Source organism: Toxotes jaculatrix, chromosome 14 (genome assembly GCF_017976425.1).
Source record: "Toxotes jaculatrix isolate fToxJac2 chromosome 14, fToxJac2.pri, whole genome shotgun sequence".
In the NCBI taxonomy this organism is placed as follows: Eukaryota; Metazoa; Chordata; class Actinopteri; family Toxotidae; genus Toxotes; species Toxotes jaculatrix.
The window spans coordinates 10,869,350-10,892,058 of NC_054407.1; the positions used below are offsets into that span (position 1 = coordinate 10,869,350).

At 42.5% G+C, this 22,709-nt stretch overlaps 1 protein-coding gene across 3 annotated transcripts in view; it reads right to left on the reverse strand.

The window, feature by feature from the left end:
* Positions 1–22,709, reverse strand: part of epha4b (eph receptor A4b) — a 78,375-nt gene that overhangs the window by 20,895 nt on the left and 34,771 nt on the right. For all 3 annotated transcript variants that reach the window (XM_041054414.1, XM_041054413.1, XM_041054412.1), the window contains exons 6-10: positions 16,690–16,845; positions 13,447–13,782; positions 12,293–12,405; positions 10,704–10,866; positions 8,781–8,889 (exon numbers count right to left, since the gene is read on the reverse strand). In XM_041054414.1, the coding sequence (XP_040910348.1) occupies positions 8,781–8,889; positions 10,704–10,866; positions 12,293–12,405; positions 13,447–13,782; positions 16,690–16,845 (877 nt within the window). The remainder of the gene's footprint in view (positions 1–8,780; positions 8,890–10,703; positions 10,867–12,292; positions 12,406–13,446; positions 13,783–16,689; positions 16,846–22,709) is intronic.

A 22,709-nucleotide genomic window follows, 5' to 3' on the forward strand; every position in this document is an offset into this window, starting at 1 on the left:
TTCCACTTCACTGAGGACAACAGGCTATCCCTGTCCTCCAAAGCCACACACTCCACATTTGCATATCAATTTACTTTTTAATATAATGCTCTGTCACTCGAGACCCATTTGTCATTCTGCTAGCAAGCTTCCACCTTCATAGAACTCCATCCATATATTATTGTCGCCATAGCCCCTCCCCCATTCTCCCCTCTCTTCCTCTCCCTTGCTGCCATTTATCTCTTGGGCGATATATTCTTTCTTAATTCATCCTTTAAGGGAAAACATTCCCTCGTCCAATAACCCACATATCCTCTTCTTACATCCATCTATCCATCCCCCAACAGGCCCTGTCTTCCATGCTTTTTTCCTTGTACTTCTTTTTTGATGGAAAGAGTGTACGCCAGGAGCTGGGAAGAGAAATAAAGAAACAGAGAGAGGGAGAGGGAGATGGAAAAAGAGAGTGCTGACAGGCAAGAACGCACAATGGGGGTCCAAGCCTGCATACCAACTAACAAGCAATCAGATGGAGGAGAATAGCGAGGAGAGAAAGGGAGGCGGCAGTAGGGATAGAAACTCGAAGGTTAACATATGGGATGTGGACAGAAAGAGGGGTGGGGCAGTGTTTGTGCTGCAACAACAGGAGCTATAGATAAAAAAGAAGAGATATAACAAGAAGAAAGATCGCTTAACAGAGAAAGAGTAAAAAGGGAAACAAGGAGGAATGGAGACGTCAAATTCTGGCTACGTGGACAGAGGATTGAGAAGGACAGTGAAATAACAAAGCACAATGCTATCGGCACATAGCTCACCCTGAAGGAGGGTAAGGGAAAAGATAAGACACTTGATAGATGACAAAGAGAAAAAGTGTCAGTCAACAGTGTGGCTGCAGGACAAGTCCTGAGAAAACAAATGGCATCTACAAGGTCTTGACTAAACCTCAATGTAATAGTAAATTGTAGAAGATGAGGGCAGTCGGAGAGGAAGCAGTAACAACTACACCTTCATTTACTCTTAAAAATCTTTATGTCATATTCATTCATTGTTTTTACCCTCTTAATCCCTGCTCAAGATAACTGGAGACTGGATCCTGTCCCAGTGTGCATTGCCCAGTAAACCAAGGATACACCTCAGGCAGGTCGCCAGTCCATCATAAAGCAAACACAAGACAGATCAATACGCTCAAATTCACTCAAATAGACAAACAGGAGAATTTAGTCCACTTGACACTGGGAAGAAACCAGAGCACACACCGGTCCCCTCACTCGAACGTGGAGGGATTACGGAACTTCTTTCTGTCAGGTAACTCTAACCACACTTGTTACACAAATATTACAGTTAGAACTGCCAGAATGGTCCATTTTGAATGAATATAATCACTCAGACATCCTCTTTACTGCTTAAATTTCATTGAGACTGTAGGAACATACTGAACACATCAACTCTAAAGTCACCAGGATGGGAAACCCTGACCTCTGTACATCCACCGCCTTGTCTAGCATATTGTCCTTTTTAAACGTTGGCACATTTTCACACCTGTCCAATATTCCCTTTTGAATTTTAATTCTTACTTTACATATAATTACACTTACTTAAATCTTTACCTGTCATTCCTTTTTCTTAAAACTCTTATTCTACTTTGCACTTTTTTAGCACAGCCTTAAGAGTATGCCTTTCTGCGTTTTACTGCACACAGTGTCGTATTAGCATGTGACAAATAATTATCATCCTCTAGACAGAGAGACAACATTTACTGCACCGAGTTCAGCTGATTTGTACTTTGATAATTAATGCCAGTGTTTGTGCTGTTTTTTTAGTTTACCGGGGCTGCTACAGCTTGACAGAGTAGTGTGTAATTAAGAGAACGACCCCTGTCAGACACAGACGGGGGGCAATCATCATATCACACAAAAGCTACAGTATTCTCTGATATAATGTATTTAAAGCTGTTAACAGGTCTGACGTTCACAAAATAGTTATCAGAAATGTCTGGCGAGCCACTGGAGTCCCTGTCTGAGCCAGAGAGAAAGTGAGGGACAGCAAAAAAGAAAAAGCGAGATAACAGAGACGTGGGGGAAGGAGGAGAAAAAGGGAAGCAGAGAGACCACATAGTGACAAAAGAGGAGAGGGATGCAAAGGGGAGATCAAACGAAGGGAAACTCTGGCAGGACGGAATAAAAAGCCTGATTATGCACTAAAGGCAGAGACGGGTTGGAGAAAAGAGCGAGTGTTGTAAATATGGATAACCTTGACACAAAGTGGGACAGACTCTGAAATAGTAGAAGAGAGAGGGACCAAAGACAAACAAAGTTGTGTGTGGACAGTGATGTGCTGATGACTGAGGCAGAGCCAGAGACAGGTACTGTTTATCTTATCTTCATGTAAGTGAATAACCTTGGACTAATGCTAACCTGAGACGTGAAGAGAGCTAATAAAGTGTGTGTAGTTCCGAGCCGGTGGTATCGCCCAGTTTGTTTTATATGAGCAGTCACCTTTTATAGGATTAGAGGCCGGCTGGAAGACGAAAATAGAAATTGATACACTCCGAGTCAGAGGGGATCATTCGTACGGAAACATACTACGTTGACTTCCTTTCCTTTCCTTTTTTGCTCCTCCTGTCTCGTCTCCTCTCTTCTTCTCTCCTTTCCTCTCCTCTTTCATTTCCTGTCTCTCCACATTATTTTCCCCACTGCTAATCAGAATGACTAGAAAAATGAAATCAGTAAATCATTAGTCACCCCTCCGGCATGACACAATGAAATGACACATCTATCCTCCTTCCTCCATCACCACCCTCCCCTCCTCATGCCCCACCCCACACATACACATAGAAAAACTCACACACTTGCACACACACACGCCCTGCTGTGGGTATCTGCTCTCATCATTACTCATGATAATGGTGATTCCATTTAATATCAAGCTATTAAATAAAAAATAATTACTGGGAATGAAATCAATGGATTAAATTCGCTCTCATTATTTCACAGCAAAATTAAGCCGCATTCTCCAACCTGAAAAACAAAATGCATTCACTGCTTGGGTGCTAATAAACTATAAGGTTTATAAAAGCTGATTGTGGATAATTAATTAAGAATCAAAACAGCATGAGAGGGAAAAAAACAAATTGACAGAAAAGCATAGGTGATGTAACAGAGTGTTCAGGAACACAAATGAGTAAGATTTCTTCTTCTGGCCCTCCCTCTCTCCATCTTGGCCGGGTCTGGCACCGGATCAGCACTTTCTGACCACAGTGTAAAAAGATTTACTCAGCTTGGGCTAATTATTAGAAGGGGAAATGATTAGCCGAAGAGTTATGACTAATAAATCTGTCTATGTTTCATTAACACCCTGTTTGGAAACATTTCATTTAGCTGCCGCTCATTAAAGAGAGTGGTAATGGAAGGAGAGGAGACGAAAGGGAGGGAAAGGAAAGGAAAGGAGAGTGGTAGGGGGGAGAAGCAACGAGGTCTGGAGCTGGGCTGCGGTAATTGGTGTAATGTAGGAGAATTTTTTAACAACCTGGTGAAAAGGTCAAATGGGAGAGGATGAGAAGAGGCAGAGAGGAGACGCAGAGGAGCATGTCATCTGTATCATTAAGAGAAGTGTATCTTTATATTTGCTAACAGATCAGTGTGAAACTAATTCCCCTAATGATGTTACCGACACCAGCTTGATTAGGTCGCGATCATATTACATGCACTTGTGTGTGTGGATCCAATAAATGTATTTAAATGCACCATAAACTTTAAAACCCTGGCCCAAAACAGTTTTGAATTCGCCTGTTGTTTATAGGACATTTGATCAGTCCCACTGCAACATCTGCTCATTTGCATAAAGCTTGTGGGAAATAGTTTTGCACCTGCGGCAACTAGCTGCTGTTACTGCACCGTTTGTAAGCTACTTTCTAGGCTGTTCTGCAGACAAAGCTGTTATTTGGCTACACCTTACAGCTTAGCTACATTAATTGAAAACACCGGCATCCAAGCAACACAACACAAATCTGTCTAATGGCATTACACACATCAACATCGTCGCCATCATCATTGCATTCATGCACATGCCTCCCCACACTGGCCTGTTTTGTTTCAGAGTGGTGCCAAATCATTATTAGTGCTATTATCAAGAAAACAGACCAACACCACCCACAGGGAAGGGAATGCATTGACTGATTTCTGCCTCCACCAAATTCACCATAAGTACCACTTGGCAAACATGGTTTCTATTATATTTGTCCCTTTGTTCCTGATTTTTTTCTTTTTCCTGTTTTTGTTATTTTGTGGTTAAAAACCAAGCATTTGGTTTTTTTAAAAATTCTTTCCCAAACTAAAAACTCACCAGATTTTCTTACTTTCAGTCTTTCAGTGTTGTTTTTATTTCAATTTTTCACATCTTCTTTGAAATCTAAACAAGCAGACACACACACACAAAATGTATGAGCTGTTTTGCCCTCAATTAGTGTTCTTCAGCCTCTTTCTCTCACTACCTCTTAACTCTGCTCTCAACAGCATGTTTTCATCAGCACATGCTTCCCCTTCTTTTCATCAGGCTTCCTCTCCTCTTTTCTGTCATTAAGTTTTTAAGAATAACCCTGGGCTGCACAGCAGATGCTGCGGAGGTAAAAGAGCTTACGCGCGCAAACATGCACATCAACAGGACATGCTATTGTGTTAAGAAGGTAGAGCTGTTACCTCTTTCTATTAGTGAGACTGAAAAGTCTTTCTGCAAGAGTCAGCCACGTTATGACATCTCACTTTCCTTTGTGCCTTTCTTTCTTTTCCTTTCACTCCTTATTAATCAAAACTCTGCTCAGAGAAAGTTGTTTTTGTCAAACTGGGCTTGTAGGATCTGTTTCTGGAAAACTCACTTTTCTTCTTCTTTCTTCTTCTTCTTTTTTTTTTGAAAAAACACTGAACCACCCTGCAAAATGTAATCAATGAAGATTCCTGCCTGATCTCTGTGGAAAAAGTTAATAATTGTACTTCTTATTTTGCACTAAGTATCCAATTAATCACCACATATTATTTTAAGATTTTTACACATTTTCTCTAACAGATTGCAGCCCCTCGACTCCCTGCTGAATATCTCCAGCTCTGACAACAGATGTACTCCATAAAGGCAGACTTTAAGACATATAGCAGATGAGATAGCTTAAAAAAAAAAACACAAGCATCACATAGATGGAGCAACTTCATGCTGACTGCTCACTAAAAATCTCACATTAAAAACATGAACACAGAAAAACACACAGGAATCTGGCATATAACCAAAGCCTGCAGCTATTCAGAAAAGGAGACGGTTGTAAGGAGGGAGAATCATTAGAGTGCAGACAAAACAGAGGCACACACACACACATATACACACAGATGCTGGGAGGCAGAAGCTGTAACATGTTTAACAAGGAGTGAGAGAAAGTGAGGACCAAAGGGGAGAGCGCTTTTTGAGTGAAAGGCCATCTGCTGAATCCATGGCTATGCCAGTCGCTCGCTAGCTTCCCATCGCTCGCACCTGCCGGCCTGCCAAAGCAGCCTCAGGAGGACGAAAGCAGCAACTTCACGCGCAAACACACACTTGCACGCATATACTCGCAGAGTAATAATGGCACGCACACAGCAATAACTGATGTGATTTGTCAGCGCCGTGCTGCGTCTGAGGAGCTTTCAGCGTTTTTTCATGTTTTCCCTCCTGCAGTAACAATAGCATAACAGCACTTTATTAAACGAGAACAGGACAGAACAGAATAGCCTGCAAATCAGCCCGTTTATGAGGCATAGCTGTTCAGTTCCCTGCCAGCAAAGGCTGCGGGAAGTGTGTATGTGCCAGTGTGAGTATGTGAGAGAAAGACAGAGAGGCTGTACGGGGCCCACTGTACATTTTATGGTTCTGAAATAAAAACCTCCTATCACGCTGTTCAAAACGTGGTCATGATTGTAGATTCAATAGGTGAACTAGGTGTAAAAACTCCAGCGCTTCTATCCAGTCGAGTTCTTATTGGGGAAATGATTTAAACAGCTGGCATTTAGGGGGAAAACGGGCCTTACAAATGTCTGATGGGAAATCATTTCAATCCTGGCCGACTCTCAGTGTCAATTTCAATCCCAATTTAATCACTGTCCGCATTGAACCGATCTCAGCAAACGCAGTCAGATTCTCGGTACATTACGGGGGGTTTTCATCCAAATGTAAATTTCAAGAACGGAACAGGAAATGAAAGCTGGAGAGCCAAAAGACGGGCAAAATGAAGAGAAAAGCAGAAGCAGGGAGAGTGCTGAGCAGAGTGAAATGATAGCAGGGAGAGAAAGAGAAATGGACTGATTGACAGATAAGATGGGATAGATGAAAAGAGGGAGGTATGGACAGCACAAGAAGAGACCGACCAATCCTTATTTTCCGACCTGGAGCATGTCACTCCTATTGCACCTAACAGTGCAATCACCCACCCATCGTCTCTCCTACCCTTCCTCCCCCTCCCTCCTCTTTCAAACACACTTGTAATCTACCTTTTCATCTTTTTGCTCCTTGCACCTCTCTCTTCTTCCCGCGGGCTCTCCTCCTCCCTCCATCAATCTCCTTTTCTCTCTGTCTCTCTCAAGCCTCCTCCTCTTTCTCTCTATCTTTCACACCATCTCAAAATGTAGCTCTCTAGTGGCACAAACATACTTCAGATGTACTTCCTCCCCCCTCGTCGCTACAGTCTGTCATACCCACTGCCTTTCTAATATGTTCTCATTTTATCCTCCTCTTGTGTCTCTTCTTTACCTCACTTCTGTCCATCTTTCTCCCCCTAGCGAGCTCTCTCACTCTCTCTCTTTCTCCCGGTCTTGTCTTTCTAGTGATGCAGCTTTGATCCTTGCTATATCCCTCAGTTACAAACACAGCACACACTCCACCTATGTGCACGTACACACGCACAGTGTGATAGATGTACAGATATTGTTTAATAGAAAGCAGTAATCAACACTTCACCCTCCCAGGTTAGGACATGGAAGAAAGACAGATAGAAACAGAGAGCGAGAGAGAGAGAGAGAGGATGCGAAAGACCTGAAACTGATGGCAGTGCACCGACCTCTCTGCAAAACCTAGTTAACACCTCCTCAGCCTGTGAAACCTGATAAGTTGAGAGTGACTGTGTGTGTTTGTGTTATCTTGTGAGTTCATAACACACTATGTTTAACAGGTTGTTTAGGCTCTTACACATACAACCTCACAATTCCCCTCTGATTAAAACAATGTTGATGTGTTCCTGTTTACGTGCCGTGTGTGTGTGTGTGTGTATGTGTGTGTGTGTGCGTGTGCCACACAGGACAGTCTCCACTGATTACATCCCTCTTAGTCAATAGTGAATAGAGCACTCAGCCTGATAAGCAATCACCCAAATCAATACTAATGTTTTTAGTGTGTGTACATTAGTGTGTGCATGTGGACATGTGTGTGTAGTTCCTAACATGTTGCTAATCTAGTCGGAGCTCATAGAGGATAAACATTTAGTTACAGGCACAGTAAATCACAGATGCCTGTCATCCCTTTCTCTCCTCTCCTCTCCTCTCCTTGCCTTTCCTCGCCTTTCCTCTCCTCTCTTGCCGTCGTCCCTTTCTTCTTCGTCCAAAGAGCCCTCTCCTTACTCTGATCCTTTCATCTTCTCGCCTCTTACCAATCGGCATTCTTTTATTTTCCTTTCTCCCTCTCATCTCCTTCTCCTCTTTGGCCTTCTTTGAGAGAGAGCATTAACAGCAGCGTAACCTTCAAAGAGAGTGATCATAGAGAGTCCATGCTCTTCACATACGAAATAACACAGCCTTTTGTTGGGCTTTGGCAGCAGTATAAATGTCAAAGTTGGAGGCCCTGCTTTGGCACACCCACATGTAATCCCTCAGAGAGAGGCAGAGAACTATGAAGAGAAACCGAGTGGGAGATCTTCAGCGCGTGTATGTGTGTGTTAGTCATTGTGTGTAAAAGAATACATATTTTCCTATGGGGAGAGTGAGGGACGTAAACCCACAGTACCACCTTAGACACTGCTTGGTCTTGTTGTTGACCCTGTAATGACTGCAGCTGTCAGAAGCACAACCTGAAATCGCCCTGTGATAAACAAAAAGCTTGTTTTGTGTGTATAAGATATCCCAAAACTATACAACACCTACTTAAAGCTGTAGGTATTCTATATTCGTGTTATTGTCAGCAAATTCCACGAAAAGACCAAAACTAACACTGCGTCAGTGAGTCTCTCGGCACTTTCCGCCTCCCCAGCCTGTCTGTAACTCTCAGCCCCAAGCCCATTCTTTCCTACTGTACACATTAATCTTTAAAAATACCCCGTGAATATATACTTTATATACTATACCAAAGTAATTCCTTAAACGGGTGGGTACTGTAGTTTTGAATAAACATTACTCAAGTGCGTATAAGTAGTGGATTTATCAGGGGCTATTTTCATCAGCAACTAGGGTGCTAGGGTGTTAGGTGCTAGAGAGCATGTTGGACAGCAGGACATGAGATTCAGTATGTGTGATTGAACCAAAGTAATCCTTTAAAGTCATATTGTGCTCATGTGAGGGTTAAGGGTTAAGGCCAAAAGGAGAGTTCTTCTTTGTTTAATGTGTCAAATTCATACTTCAAAAACAGATTATTTCGAAAAATTGAACACTTGTTCACTTTGTTGTTTCAAATTTCCCGGGCACTTTCCGGCTGCCTGCCACAACTTGGTGACATAAACCTGCGCTACCCCTCTCTGCCTGATGTTGTGGCGCAGCTCAGTCATGCATAGAGGTGTCTCTTCAGTGTCTCTTCAGTTTTCACCCTACCTGCCGCTGACAATGAAGCAAGTCACCAGGAAGATGAGAAGAACAATTCCCCCGGCGATGGACACAGCCAGGATGGTGGACTGGTTAGGGTCCCCGATAGCCAAAACATCTATACGGGAGACACAGAGAGAACAAAGCAGATTAGTAAAACAAGCATAAAGGAGGATGAAATGAAGCTGAGGGTGTTTTCTGCAGAAGTCTTAAGTGAGGGATGAGAAGACTAAGGGAGGCTGGGAGTTAAAAAAGACAGCAAGAGAGAATGCTGAGTGTGGCGGGGGAAAGAAGGAGAGACAATGAAATATGATAGCAATAGAAAAGGAGATAAAAGAGAGGGAAAAGGAGAGAGCGGCAAACGGGTAAAAGAGAGCGAGGGAGGTGGGTGGAATAGTAAGTAAGGACCTTGATGAAAAGCGCTCTCCCTCTCTGCATTGCCTATGAGGCTATGAGAGTGGACGTGAAAACCATTCCCATTCGGCCGCGCTGTCCAAATGGATATGTTAACATTGCACATAACAAGGCTGCCGCCGAGAACTTTCTGCAAAGATGCATCGATTTTTACGCCACACCTATCGAGCCATTACTCAGAACAAATACCCCATTTATCTGGCTTAGCTAAGCATGAGCGGATACGTGTGTCTGTGTGTGTGTGTGTGTGTGTGTGTATGTATATATGAATGTGTGTGTGTTAAAGGCAAATTAATGCCTCTAGGCAGGCACAGATAAGCATTGATCTCCGATTACATTTACTGGCGCACACATACACAGCCTTCTTTAACAATCGATAGAATTGATCTGATTAGATAACCTTGATATGATTGCCACGGGGTCAGCTGAATCTGGCAGATCCTGTATTTTACAGCACTGAACTTGACTGTAAACCTCCTGCGTCATGACAGCTCTATTTACCAGTGATACCCAACCTGGGCCTTGAGTTCCACACAGGTAATTGCAGGCACAGTCGCGATCTGTTTCACAGTCACATTTCAGATATTTGTTGCAGGACAGGTGTGGAAACCCAGCTTTGAATTACTTTTATTGATTATTGAGTGATTAGTAGGCTAATGCTTGCCTGTTGTATTCTATACAGACAATCCATAGCGCAGTGCTTTACATTAACTGATTTAGCCCCTTCTGCCTGCCTGTGCGGTGATCAGTGCTCACATTGAAGAGCACGTTACGGGGCCTCTAAAGCAGAAAATCCTAGAGCACATAATGAAGAGATAATGAAAGTGGCTGACAGCAAACAAAGGAGAAAAGCATGAGTGACAGAGAACTTGAAAACATCACGACAGAGATACAGCACAGTTTGCCCAGAGCTGTTTGTCCCCGCTGGGTTGGATCAAACCCAGCATAGTTTTCTCTTTTTTGTTGCCTTTTTTCCCCCAAAAAAGTCTAAGGATGGAAGACATTTCTGAATGTATGTGGCCAGTCTCCTTTAAGCAAACGTGCAAATGTCTTCTAGCCTTTAGATTTTGCTCCAGTGGTCAATGCGAATCAAGACCTCACAATCTAGGAAAGGCAAGTTTGCCAGTTCTTTTTTTCTTTCGTAGTGAAATTGGGTTTTCTCCTTTCGCCTGATATGTATTCTAGGATGCTTTTCAGCATTCAGATACGTAGAGGCTGCCAGTGTTTCTTTGTCTGACAGCAGAACTGAAAAAACAGTTCGGATGAAAAATGACCTATTTTATAACCATGCAGTAGATTGATTTAAACTGCAGGAGGGTGAATCAGGCTCTTACTACACTTGATATAAGATGGCAGTACTCTTTGCACTGCAGTTAATCTTTGTGCTTTTTGCATTTACCACTAGGATTTCTTGAACTGGTAGTATTATCAGTGCAGCCATTGCCTGCTATTACAATTGTCTTTTGAAAACACTGAAAATCATTTACAAAACCAAATATTTCTAATTCATCCCTTTACCTTCGTGGCTGGTTTCCAATTCGATCTCTCCGCCGTAGCTCCCGTAGCCGCCGTCGGTTCGGGCCCTGACCCTGAACACGTAGGTGGTCCCTGGCTTCAGCCCGTCCACTGTCATCATGTTGGAGCGAGTCTTCAAAACGGTGTAGTTTTGCTCTCGCTGGTTCTGAAGCGGAGGAAAGAGTGAGAGCAGGAGAGAATTAAATACAAAGTTTAGTCGATAATATTAAGTGTCAGAGAAAAGGGCTGAGAATATAGATATACTCTAAAGGGTTATATAAAGAGGAATGGACTGTAGTATCAAGAGAGACAGAAAAAAAATAAGAAAGCCTAAAAATAATAGAAACCTCAAATTGTTGAATTTAAATGTCTCCAGGGGCCAAATACACCTCACTAACTTTTCATTTGTTCATCACTGGACCGTTTGTTCGCATTTATACATGAGCATCTGTCAAGTCCCATATCTTATACTCTCTACACTTGGGGGCAATATGCAGTTACTCAAGTCCCCAAGCACGTTTTGTTCTGCGACAACCTTATAGATGTGTATGCATGTGTGTGTGCACTTACAAATGTGTGTGTAGGAGGATGAATAAAGAATAAGTGTGTGTGTCAGTAAGCTGATTCCCTGCAGAGACGCTGATACTCTACCTAATGGAAGACACTCTACAACACGGATTAACACTGTTTTACAGCTAATGCCTGCTAACACACACACACACACACACACACAGGCTTAATTTCATCACCTTGGCCATGTTTTACGAGGTTTGTTCGACAGATGTGTGGTTAATTGGCTTGGTGTGAGCAGTAGGCGAGACGTGAGGGATAAGGCGAAGGAGAGAGAGAGATAGAGAGGCTGGAGAGAGAGAGAGAGAGAGAGAGAGAGAGAGAGAGAGAGAGAGAGAGATGTTTGTGATGAACAAGTCATTACAGACATGCCCTAAGGCTAAACCCATATCCTACGAGCCTAAATGACATGTAGATGAATAGAACCAGAGGAGGAAAGCACATCAAACATGTCGCATTAAAACCTTTAACCCAGCGATTTGGTGTTGCACTTAAAGGAAGAGTTTGACATTTTGGAAAAATGCTCATTCTCTCAGTCTTGCCAAGAGTTAGATGACAAGACTGACACCACTCTCATGTCTGCACGATAAAAATATAAAGCCACTGCCAGCAGCCAGTTAGCTTAGCTTAGCATGCAGACTGGAAAAAGGGGGAAACAGCAAACCGGGCTCTGTCCAAAAGCAACAAAACCCACCTGCAACAATTCTAAAGCTCAATAATTAATTATCGTAGTAATGTAGTTTGTTAATCCAGACAAAAACCGAAGTGAATTGTGAACAGAATTGCTCCAGCTTCATATTGACCCTACAGATGTGGTAGTAATATGGATTTTCTCATTTAAATCTTGGCCAAGAACAAATATATGTCCTCCAGCCTGGTAAATACGCATGTCCTCTACACTCCACGCCATGAGTTTGTTATGCAGTGTTTATCATGCATAAAATTAGTAAAGTGCCTCTTTAAATGTGCGTGTGCGTGTGTGTGTGTGTGTGTGTGTGTGTGTGTGTATTTGTCTGTCTCACCTTCTCATAGTAGATGACCTCATACTCCACTATCGCCCCGTTGGGTCTCTCTGGACCCTGCCAGGCCAAAGTCACGCTGTCCTTGCTCCGCCTCTCCTTCAACACTACGCTCACTGTAGAAAAACAAAGAACAAGAGGCGAAAGCATGAGCAACAAATGGAGAGCAAACTTCAATGAGATGTGAAAAAACACATAAAAAGAGGTAGAGAGAGAGAGTGGGTTGTGGGGGCGAGTAGAGAGAATTTAGATGGTTACCTTCTAATCAGACGACCCATATTTGAAATGTGTGTCATGTAAATTTGCTAATGAGAGAATGAGAGGGCCTACAAGGTGTTTTTTACATGTGTGATTACAGTATTCTGCGATGTGTGTGTGTGTGTGTGTGTGTGTGTGTGTGTGTGTGTGTGTGTGTGTGACACATGTGTATGGTATGTAATCTGCTTGTGTTATTTATGGGCAAAACCAAAACACTGCTACTTCCTACTGGCATTCACACATTGGAGCACGTGCTTGTGTGGGTTGAAAGTGTGTGTGTGTGTGTGTGTGTGTGTGTGTGTGTGTTGTGCTTTAGTCAAGAGTAGCACGTGAGCCATGTGGGGATCGTAATGAGGTTAACAACCTCCTACACCCCTCTCACCTTCTCTCGTCTTATTACCACACACACACATCCGTAGTGCGAGGCCTATTAGTCATCGTCACCCTGTCATATGCGCTTCTCTTGTGTGAATTTCCCACAGTCCCACACTGTGAAAGATGCACATATAAATATACATGTGCAGGCAGAGATGCAGAGATGTCATTTTGTGGTATCAGAGAGATGCAGGACAGCAGTGATTTTACCATCTGTGAGGACAATGCAATCAGGAGACAATTTTAAAAAATATACACTTTGGTATCCTACAAATTTCCAGTTCAGGCTTGTGAGCATGTTCTTCCCCAAGGATTTCTTTTTTTTTATTATTATTAACCTTTGAAGGCAGATTTCACTGAAATCCTGCAGAATCATTTCTTCTCACATTTTCTCTACTGTTGAAATCTGAAAATATCCTGCCACACAACAATTATACTGTGAAAAAAAAATCTGTTTTTTTTGTTTGTTTGTTTTGTTTTGTTTTAGGACTAACATTACCTCCAGAATCTGTGTATGTTCTCACCTGTCTGTGACGTGGTGACATTAATGACTACTGTTCCTCTTGGTGTTGGACTTAGGTCTGACACTCCATTCTGGCTCTCAACAGTGAAGCTGTAGTTGGAGTCCGGCTGCAGGTCGGTGACCAACACGGTGGCTGAGGAGAGACCAAACTGTCTGGGGACGAAATGGACGCTGCTACCACATGGTGTGCACTTCCTGCCGTCGCCGGAGCACTTCCTGCAGTGGAGGCTGTACGTGATGTCTCCTCTGCCTCCTGTGTCTCTAGGTGGCGACCACTCCAAGGTCACACAGGTCTCGTTCACTGTGGAGATGGGGTTCTCTGGAGCTGATGGAGGACCTGAGGTAAGAAACAGGTATAGATTTATTTCTTTTTTGTAAAAAATGTTTTCTTTCTTAAAATAGAAATTAAAGGCCTATTCTTGAGGCCTTATAAACATATCTAAAATGTACTTTTAATGCTGTAAAACAAAAGAGATACTCATGTGAAAAGTGATTTTACTAAATCTGGCTCACTGTACCCACTAAAACCATGCTATCCCAGCATGCATCCTGTTAGAAGCATGGTACAACCTGAACAAGTCACCATGTCTCCACTACTGAGCTTTTGCACCACTCCTTAGCAGTGCCAGCTCATGATATACTGACTGATGGATTTTATTTTTATTCCACATATGCACTTTCTCTAAACATGTACTGTCTCCTAGTTCATTACCAAATTAATAGCAGTTTCTATTAAGGACAGAATTCACATTGATTAAATTAAAAATGAATTAACTGACTCCAGCCAGAGGGTGGACACTTAGTGCTCGATAAATGAAAAGCTTTGGAATGGACAGTGATTAAAAGAGCCTGACTGATTGTAAATGTGAAGGTATAAAAATATATTAAATTTCTTAAGTTTAAATCCATCTTTTAATAGAATTTACATGATGTTAAATAGTGGACACCCAACTTCAGGGAGGTTTTTTTTTTCTTTTACCATGTGCAGTTAACTGATACTCTTTGGGGCTGCACTGCAGACAATAAATAGTTAGAGGACAATGATCCATAGAAAGTGCCCGGAGTAATTTCTCATGAGTCAGGTACATTTTATGATTTAGAGCAGTTAATATTACTCTGAACTTCGGCTAAAATTATTAGTGTAACATAGAGTCAGAGTCCAAATAGTGTGTCAGAAATCATTTTCAAGAAAGCACAGACAGAGCGACACACAAATGTTCTTTATTATACATTCAGATGAAGTGTCTTAATGTTAATACATAAATTAAAATGTCTGGAATTTTGAACATATAGGACTGAAGAAACCTTTTTTCTCTAAATAAACCTCGGGTTAAATTCCACTTTGTGTGTGTGTGTTGCTTTTTTTTTTTTTAATATGGATACTTGATTCTCAGCCAGATGCTCGCCCTCGTAGATGTGAATGCATGTATGCGTTATTTTATTGCGTGCCCTCACAGTGAAAGATGTCAGACAAAATGAAATATGACACATCATAGTCACCAGCATGCATGTTTGTGTGCACATGCATAAAAGAGGTATCAACCTGACAACCCTGCGTTTTTCTTGCTGGCGCCCTCTGCGTGACAGCCCTGCTGTGTCACCACAGAGGTCCCGTTCAAATGAATGAGTGGGCTGTGTTTTTCTTTCCACGCAGTTCTGGAGTTTCTCTAAACAGCTTGCTTGTATAATAATTAAGCACTAATTAAATAAGTCTTCACCTGGGCCTTTTCTGTGCTTTTTCATTGGCAGATCAGTATGAAAAATTACAGTCTGAGCAAACCACAAACCTCCAACACATCATTAAGGTAAGCGTTTACCATGTCATTCTTATTGTATGGGCTAAGGAAACCACTGATTATGGTTGCTCACAGCACAGTACGGTGCAGACATCTCAACCATATGGAAATTTGGCAGTAGATGCCCATTCAGCCTGACATCTCATCAGGCCCTGGCTGAGTTGTGACCCCCAGGGGGCCTGCCAGCAGAGCCTGGGACTTTCCTGATTAGCCTTCCCAGTGGCGAGCCTCTCTGAAGTGCAGGATTGATGGGGGGATGGCTGGGTGTGGGCATCGGGGATGGAGGCCATGCTGGGGATAATTGAGGCTGTCGGTCATAAATCTGCTGAAAGGGTGTGCTGACTGAGCTTGCTAATTCTGCCTTTTTTCTTTTCTCCATTCTCCGACTTCCCTAGGCCACACTTAACTGTCCATCATCATCGTTTCTACTGATCGGCCTTTTATGATATTTAGATTATATGCCTCTGATAGCCCGCCCCCCCCACTGTTCTGTTCTTTGCCTGTGTCTTAAGTGTCATTCCCCATGTCTCTCCATGACTAATTCTTTCACCTTTTCTCCTCATTTTCTCATTTTCTCCCTCAATCCTCCTTGGTGCTCCTCGCCAGTCAGGAGAGCATGCGTGTGCGTGTGTGCCCATACATATTTCAACAAACCGTTACTCATTTCCAGCTGATAACACCTGTCACATCTCACCTGCTACAACGATTAATGAGTGTAATCTACCATAACCTGATAATGGATTTGGGTATGTGCGTGCATGCATATGTGTGTGTGTGTGTGTGTGTGTGTGTGTGTGTGTGTGTGCTCTTCCATATTTTTCTAGTTCAGTTTCTCTCTCTCCCACCATGCCACTGTCCTTTCCCACCCCCACATCCCTCCGTCTATCTCAATCCATCTCTTTCTGCCCCTGTCTTCCGTTCAATCTTCCCTCCTAATCCTTTCTATTCTCCTCCTTCTCTGTTCATGAGGATGCGGTCTGATCCCTCTGGCTCTTTGGGTGTGTGTGTCGTGTGTGTGTGTGTGCATGAGAGGCAGACAACGAATAAGAATCATCATCAGCTTTCTACCAGAGTATCACCCATATCAGTGTTCTCATCGGAGACACAGTATCTGTAACCACACAACTAACACACGTGTGTGTGTGTATCGTATGTACGTGTCTCTAGTGTTGAGTAAACCCATAGCAGATGAAGAAGAGGAAAATGCATGGACGGGTTATAAATTAAAAAATGGAAAGCAGCCATGCAATGTAAATTCTTACAGGAATACACTGCAGACTAATTAAATTAAATGTAATCCAATCGTAACTGTAAATCATTCCACACCACAAAAATGTAAACATCCAAATGCAAATATTTGACTTGGTATGCAGCATGGTGTCAAATTAGCCTCCATCTTTATGACTGTTTTATTTGTTGATCTTTTTCTCAGTGTTTGTATCACTCACGTGTGCAGGCCATTGAGCGTGGGTCGGTCTCAGCACGGTAGAAACCCTTCTCACAAATGCATTCCACGGCTTGTTCCTGCGGGGACGAGCTGAGAGGGGGGCATTTGGTGCAGTAGGCATCTGTGGCTGAAGCTTTGTAGGTACCAGGTCTGCATGCTGAACAAGGAGAGAGAGAAACACAGGGTTAGAAGGTGCAAAAATGCAACCACACATGCCAGTTAATAAACATCAATCATAAGCACTTTTTAAAGAATTGTGCTACAACGTTCTAAACAGAATAAGCAACCACAAAGGTTCACAGCTGGAAGATACCACTGAAATTTTGTAATGTATTGTATGATGGCCCTGATGAGGGCCACAAGCTAGAATGCATTGTTCTCACAGTAAAGCTTTTCTTTATTACAAAAAGTGTTGCTGAAGTTTAAGACTACTTCTCCAGACACCTTGGAAGAACAATAGTGAAGTTGTGCCAGAAATCCCTTCTCGGCTACAAATGCTTTTGGGGATAATTCCGGTTTATTGCAAATCGGTTCTTATTTTCATAGTTTTGGCCATCATTTCTGTCGGTTACCATAACATTATACCTGCCAAAGTAATTGCTGAGCGCTGGGAACACAGCAACATTTAGTAGTTAGGAGACAAGAAACATGAGCAGTCAGATGATCAGAGAGGGTTTAAACAAACACCCAGGGTGTGCCAGACTTCACTGGAAGAGGGCAAATGGTTAAATTATTACCCAGTTACCCAGTTCCTCGTTCAGTTTCTACAAACCATAACTACCTTAGTTGTGTGTACACATACATTTTCTGTGCAATGAGGGCTTATTACAGACATTCAGGTGAGTTAATTATAGATTTGCTTGGTTTGTTGGCTTGTTTATTACCCGTTCGATCATCTGACTGGTCACATTTCTTTCCTCATCTGACTTTATTGAAGCATTGTCTCTATATTTCCAAATCACAGAACCTAGCTTGGTAAGTACTGCATTATCATAAATGTTAGAGAGGATGGCCAAGGCTACAAAAATAAGACGAAGATTGCAATAAATCAGATTTATTCTTTAAGCTTGTGTGAAAATAAAGGAGAATCAGAATAATATAACAGAGAATAGAGATACAAAAAGGTAGAACGTACAATAAATAAAAATGACAAGAGGAGTTCTGCTACAACAGGGGTACTCTAGATACTGATAGGTCATAAGATGTGCCATGCAGCACCCACGGCAAAGAACAAGAAAGTTTGATTTAATATATTGTGACATTAGGTCTATGTGAGATCCTTTTACATCAGGCTAAAGGCCCGTATAACCAGGGGGCCGTACAGTACAAAAACATAGTGCAACAGCAGATCAATTGTGATTCCTGTTATATAAGCATTAGATCTTCAGGCAGCCGGGGGAACAAAAATACACAGCCGCACTCACAGCAATAGTCACAATAACATTATATGACTATTGCTATGGCTGTTACAGTGGCTGCATATTAGTCATTATGTTGAATCATAAAACTGGGGAGGGAAAACCGTGGCACAGCTCAAAAGCAGCAGCATGCTGAAATAGACTGGGGACTTGAATGATTTCCCTTTTGCATCCTAGGCAGTAAAATGGGATTCCTGACTTTCCTTTTTGTAATCTGAATATAGATTACGCATGTATTTATTTATACATTCATAGGCCCAGTATTCCCATCCTTGCAAGCCTTTTCTGCCGCGGTGGTAAATTGTATTGCAGTGTACAAAACCCCATGTAAGGAAAATGAGGGTGTCTCAAATGCAATTCGATAAATGCCCTGTGTGTGTGTAGGTTGGATCAATGATGCGATTCAATCCGCCAGGTGCTGATTGCATGTTTGTATGCTGAGCGCTTGTGCGCGAGAAGGTGTTAAGTATGCGGCGAGCATGTGAGTGTGAGTGTGAACGTGTGTGTTTGCTTGCTGATTGCTTGCGCTAGTGGTGAAGGTCACGGATTTAATCAAGCTACACGTCACTCGTCCCAGAAAGGCTGTAAATTATCAGGCTAACACACACATACACACGTAAGTGCACAGACACACGTATTTTCAACGCCGTGGTTAACCTGCGGATCGAGGGACGGAAAAGTGGCCTAAAAGTAGTGTGATTTCTCACTGTGGAGGAAGGTTCTTCCACCTGGACACTCGCTTGCATACAGACAGTATTTTTAGGCAAATCATTCATCATAGGGGAGCAAAGTCCACTAGCACAATCCCCAAAAGACCGGAGAGAACACTGGAAAAGGTGTGTGTGTAGTTCTGAAGTTGTGAAGTTGTGAAAGAGAGAGAAAGAAAGAAAAAATAAAGGAAGGAAAGGAAGAAAGGAAAGGGAGTGATAATTCTCAAAGGGTTTCTGCTCTCTTTCCTCTTTGCTGTCAACTTCCAAGGTAATGGGTGCCTATGTGCTGCGCTGGTGACTGTGTGTGTATGTGTGTGTTCCTGTTGGCTGGGTTGTACGAGCAGGGTGGAAAAGCAGCTTTTCTCCAGGGACGTTTCATCCGGAGAGTCCTGGCTCCGGGCGCTGGCCAGCCTCAGAGGCACAAAGGACCCCGGCGTTAGAGGACAGACAGGGCGCCCCATGCCAGGCCTGGCGTCCGAACAACCGCCTGATCAAAAACTTTGTGCAAGAATGGGGGCTTGGCTGCTTTGAGTGGAGCTTCCTTCACTTGATCTGCTGTTTTCTACTCCGCTTTTCTGCCTCGTTCTCACTCCAGTTTTTCTTTCTCTCTCAAAGTCCCCCTTTCCCCTCTCTCTCTCTCTGTCTCTCCCTCCCTCTCTCCCACTTTTTTTCTCAAGCTACTCCCAGTGTCTGCCCCATGGGAAATGTGTTACTTGACTTGGTTCCCTTATGATTAATGATTTACCATAGATGTGAAAAAAGGACAAGAAGGCTGAGGAAGTTAGACGGTGCTCACGTAAACATACACTCTCTCTCACACAGCACAGGAGAGTAAAAGTTTAGTCACAAAAGCTATGTTGTAGGACTGTGAGCAAACTCAAAATTTGCGTCATCTTCCCAGTAACAGTTGACAATGCTGTATATAGAGGTGTGTGTGTGTGTGTGTGTATGTGTCAGAAGTGTGTATGCGTTTCTTCTAAAGACAAAGAGTGGCCTCAGATCCAGTGTCTTATTAAATATTCATCCGGTCACCAGAGAGACTCAGTGTATTTATGCCGATCGATAGCTCTTAGATATGATATAGTACTGCTACTCAAGACACACCCTCAGTCACCACGCGCTGATTGAGAAGGGAACAGCCCAACTGTCTCCTCTGGGAAAACACTATGCACTATGAGCTGACTGAGTTCTGTTCTTCTATTCTATTTCTAGTCTTTTCTATTGTTTTTAAAGTTTTAACCACTGATCATGTCAGAAAATAATTATGTAAGCCCATCACTGTTTCCCACACTATAAAGACACATGCATAAAGTGGTCAGTCGTGCTGAACGACACACAGAGAATATTCACCCAACTTCGGGGGCCCCCTACAGTTAAACACAGCATATTAGCATTTCTTAACTAATTTCTTTGCACAGTTTTATTCGACCAACACTTCAAAACCCAGGTTTTCTGGGGCATAAAACAGTGACAGGGTCAAACTCTTCAAGCTTTCTGTCAATCAGCAGATATTAGCGTGCACTTTTCTTCCTCACTCGCTTTCCTCTCTCCAGATTAATGCTACGGCATGAAATGAATGTGATCTGTTAGAACAGACCTCTACACACAGGCAGGCACACAGGCAACAAGGTACTTTTACACAAGAGGCCTTTGCAGTCAGTTTAAATATACTGTTGAAGGGTCATGCATAGGTACGGAGCCGAGTGGCTGCGATCCACAATGCTAAGGCCGAAGCTCCAAAATTAGCATACTGAACAAAAGCACAAAGCTATTGTTAAATCAGTGACGTTGTGTGTATGTGTGAGTTTAACGTGTTTGTGTGAATGGTTACATCATGCTAAATCACATTTTTGGGGTTGCTTGTGTGAGCGACAGACACTGCTATCTGCACTGGATGAGTTCAGGAAATGTATTCAGTTAACGTTAGAAAGGGCCTGTACAGTTTCACACACAGAAACACAAACCTGACATCTCACAGTTGCAGTCATTACACTCTAATTACATTCAATCAGGCACTCCACACGTACACAGAATCACATCAGCTGCACTTTACTGAAACAAACACTTCCTCTGCCTAGCTGTGAGTTTTGTCTTGTCCTCCATTTCTCTTTCAAACGTTCTTGCAAGTTCAACTATTAATTGCTCTGTTCTCTTGCTTTCTGCCGCATTTGGTTCAAGTCAAATGTTGGATCCCCGCTGGCTTTACCACTTCACCATAAAGGGCAGAAAGAGGAGAGAACTCTTTGTGTGTGTTTATGTTTGTGGATGGGTGGGGGGTATGGTAAGTGTGTGTGTGTGTGCATGCATGTGTGTGTTCTTTTGAGAGGGAAGTTGTGTAAAGCTCGCTGGCCCAGGGGAGATGAGCTCCATAATGGTCACCATGGCAACAGGCTTTCAAGATGGAACCCTTCTAGTACCCCTCGAGTGCCACAGCTCCTGGAGCACAGAGCTGCTTGTTTGTGTGCGTGTGTGTGTCTGTGTGTGTGTGCGTGTGCGTGTGCGTGTGTGTGTGTGTGTGTGTGTGTGTGCGTAGGCTACCCAGGCGTTAGTTGAGGCCAGCTACTTAAAAATTGATACATCAAGCGTCAGTGGAGAAATCTGACAAGACTGAATCTGACATCCTTTACAGCCACTGGGGTCACATCTGTATGTGTGTGTTTGCGTGTGTTTGTGCTTGTGTGTACATGACCGTGAAACACGCTTTCGGTCGAATTGACATGTCTTCACGCTAAACAAACTTAGCGGCCAGATTAAAAAAGAACATTAAACCATATATGTGAAAAAAACATACACATTGAGACATGAATAAATCATTGCATGCTGTATAGTGCTCCACAGTATTAATTATGTTTATGTTAACGTGTAATGGCTTCACTGGACATCGGTGTGTTAGCAGTGTGTCTTCTAAAAGCTGCAGAAGGACATGACGTGATTTTATTAACCCAGAGTGTTTGTGTCATCACAACAATTTCGCCTGTTGATAAGTGGAAGTAATATGTGTGGGTTTGTGTGCTTTTGTGTGCAATTTGAGGTTCTGTTTATAGACTAGAGAGCAGAGCAAAGTGCATTTGTGTGTGTGTGTGTGTGTGGTAATGACAAGGTTTGTGTGGAATAGAGATGTCAGCATCAGAGTCCAGTCCCCTGCTGAGATCCTCTAATCCCTAATCGGAGTTCATAACAACCTTTAACACCGTAATAGTCACCATTACTACTAATCCTGTGAAACACACACACCACACACACTTAGACACCCAATTCCTAAGCAAGCCTGCCTTTCTGTCTTTCTTTCTTCTTTCCTATCTGTTCTTTCTTTCCAAGCTGAAGAATTTTCATCATAATATCTATTTATCATACAACATACACTGAATGAGCTGCATTACATTTGGTTCCCTTGAGTGGCATCATCATCATCATCTCAACAGACAGTGAGTTCACTGTAGTCATATATACGGTAACAAGTTTACAAGGTTGCTAAAATCATCTGACCATAGGTTATTGACAACAATCCACAGAACACTGAAAAAACATGAACATGCTAATGCTTCCCTAATACATCACCCCATTAGCCATGACCATTACAGAGATATAAATCAACCCAATGCTTTATATTAGCCTGAAAAGTAATCTTTAAATATATCGGCCCAAATCTGTTTAGAGTAGCTACATAAAAATATAAATTTTTTAATTTTTATTTTATTTTATTTTTCTTTTTGGGAACAACTCTTAGACACTTTCCCTTTGGGGATAAGAAAAGAACACAGTTGCTCATCAGAGACATTAACTGTTCTTCCAGTTTAACCCAGTTATCAAGTTATGCCAAGTTTATTGCAGTTATTTTAAGATCTTAGTTGGAAGTAAAAACAAAAAATTCTTGCCAAAATGGTCATCTGTAA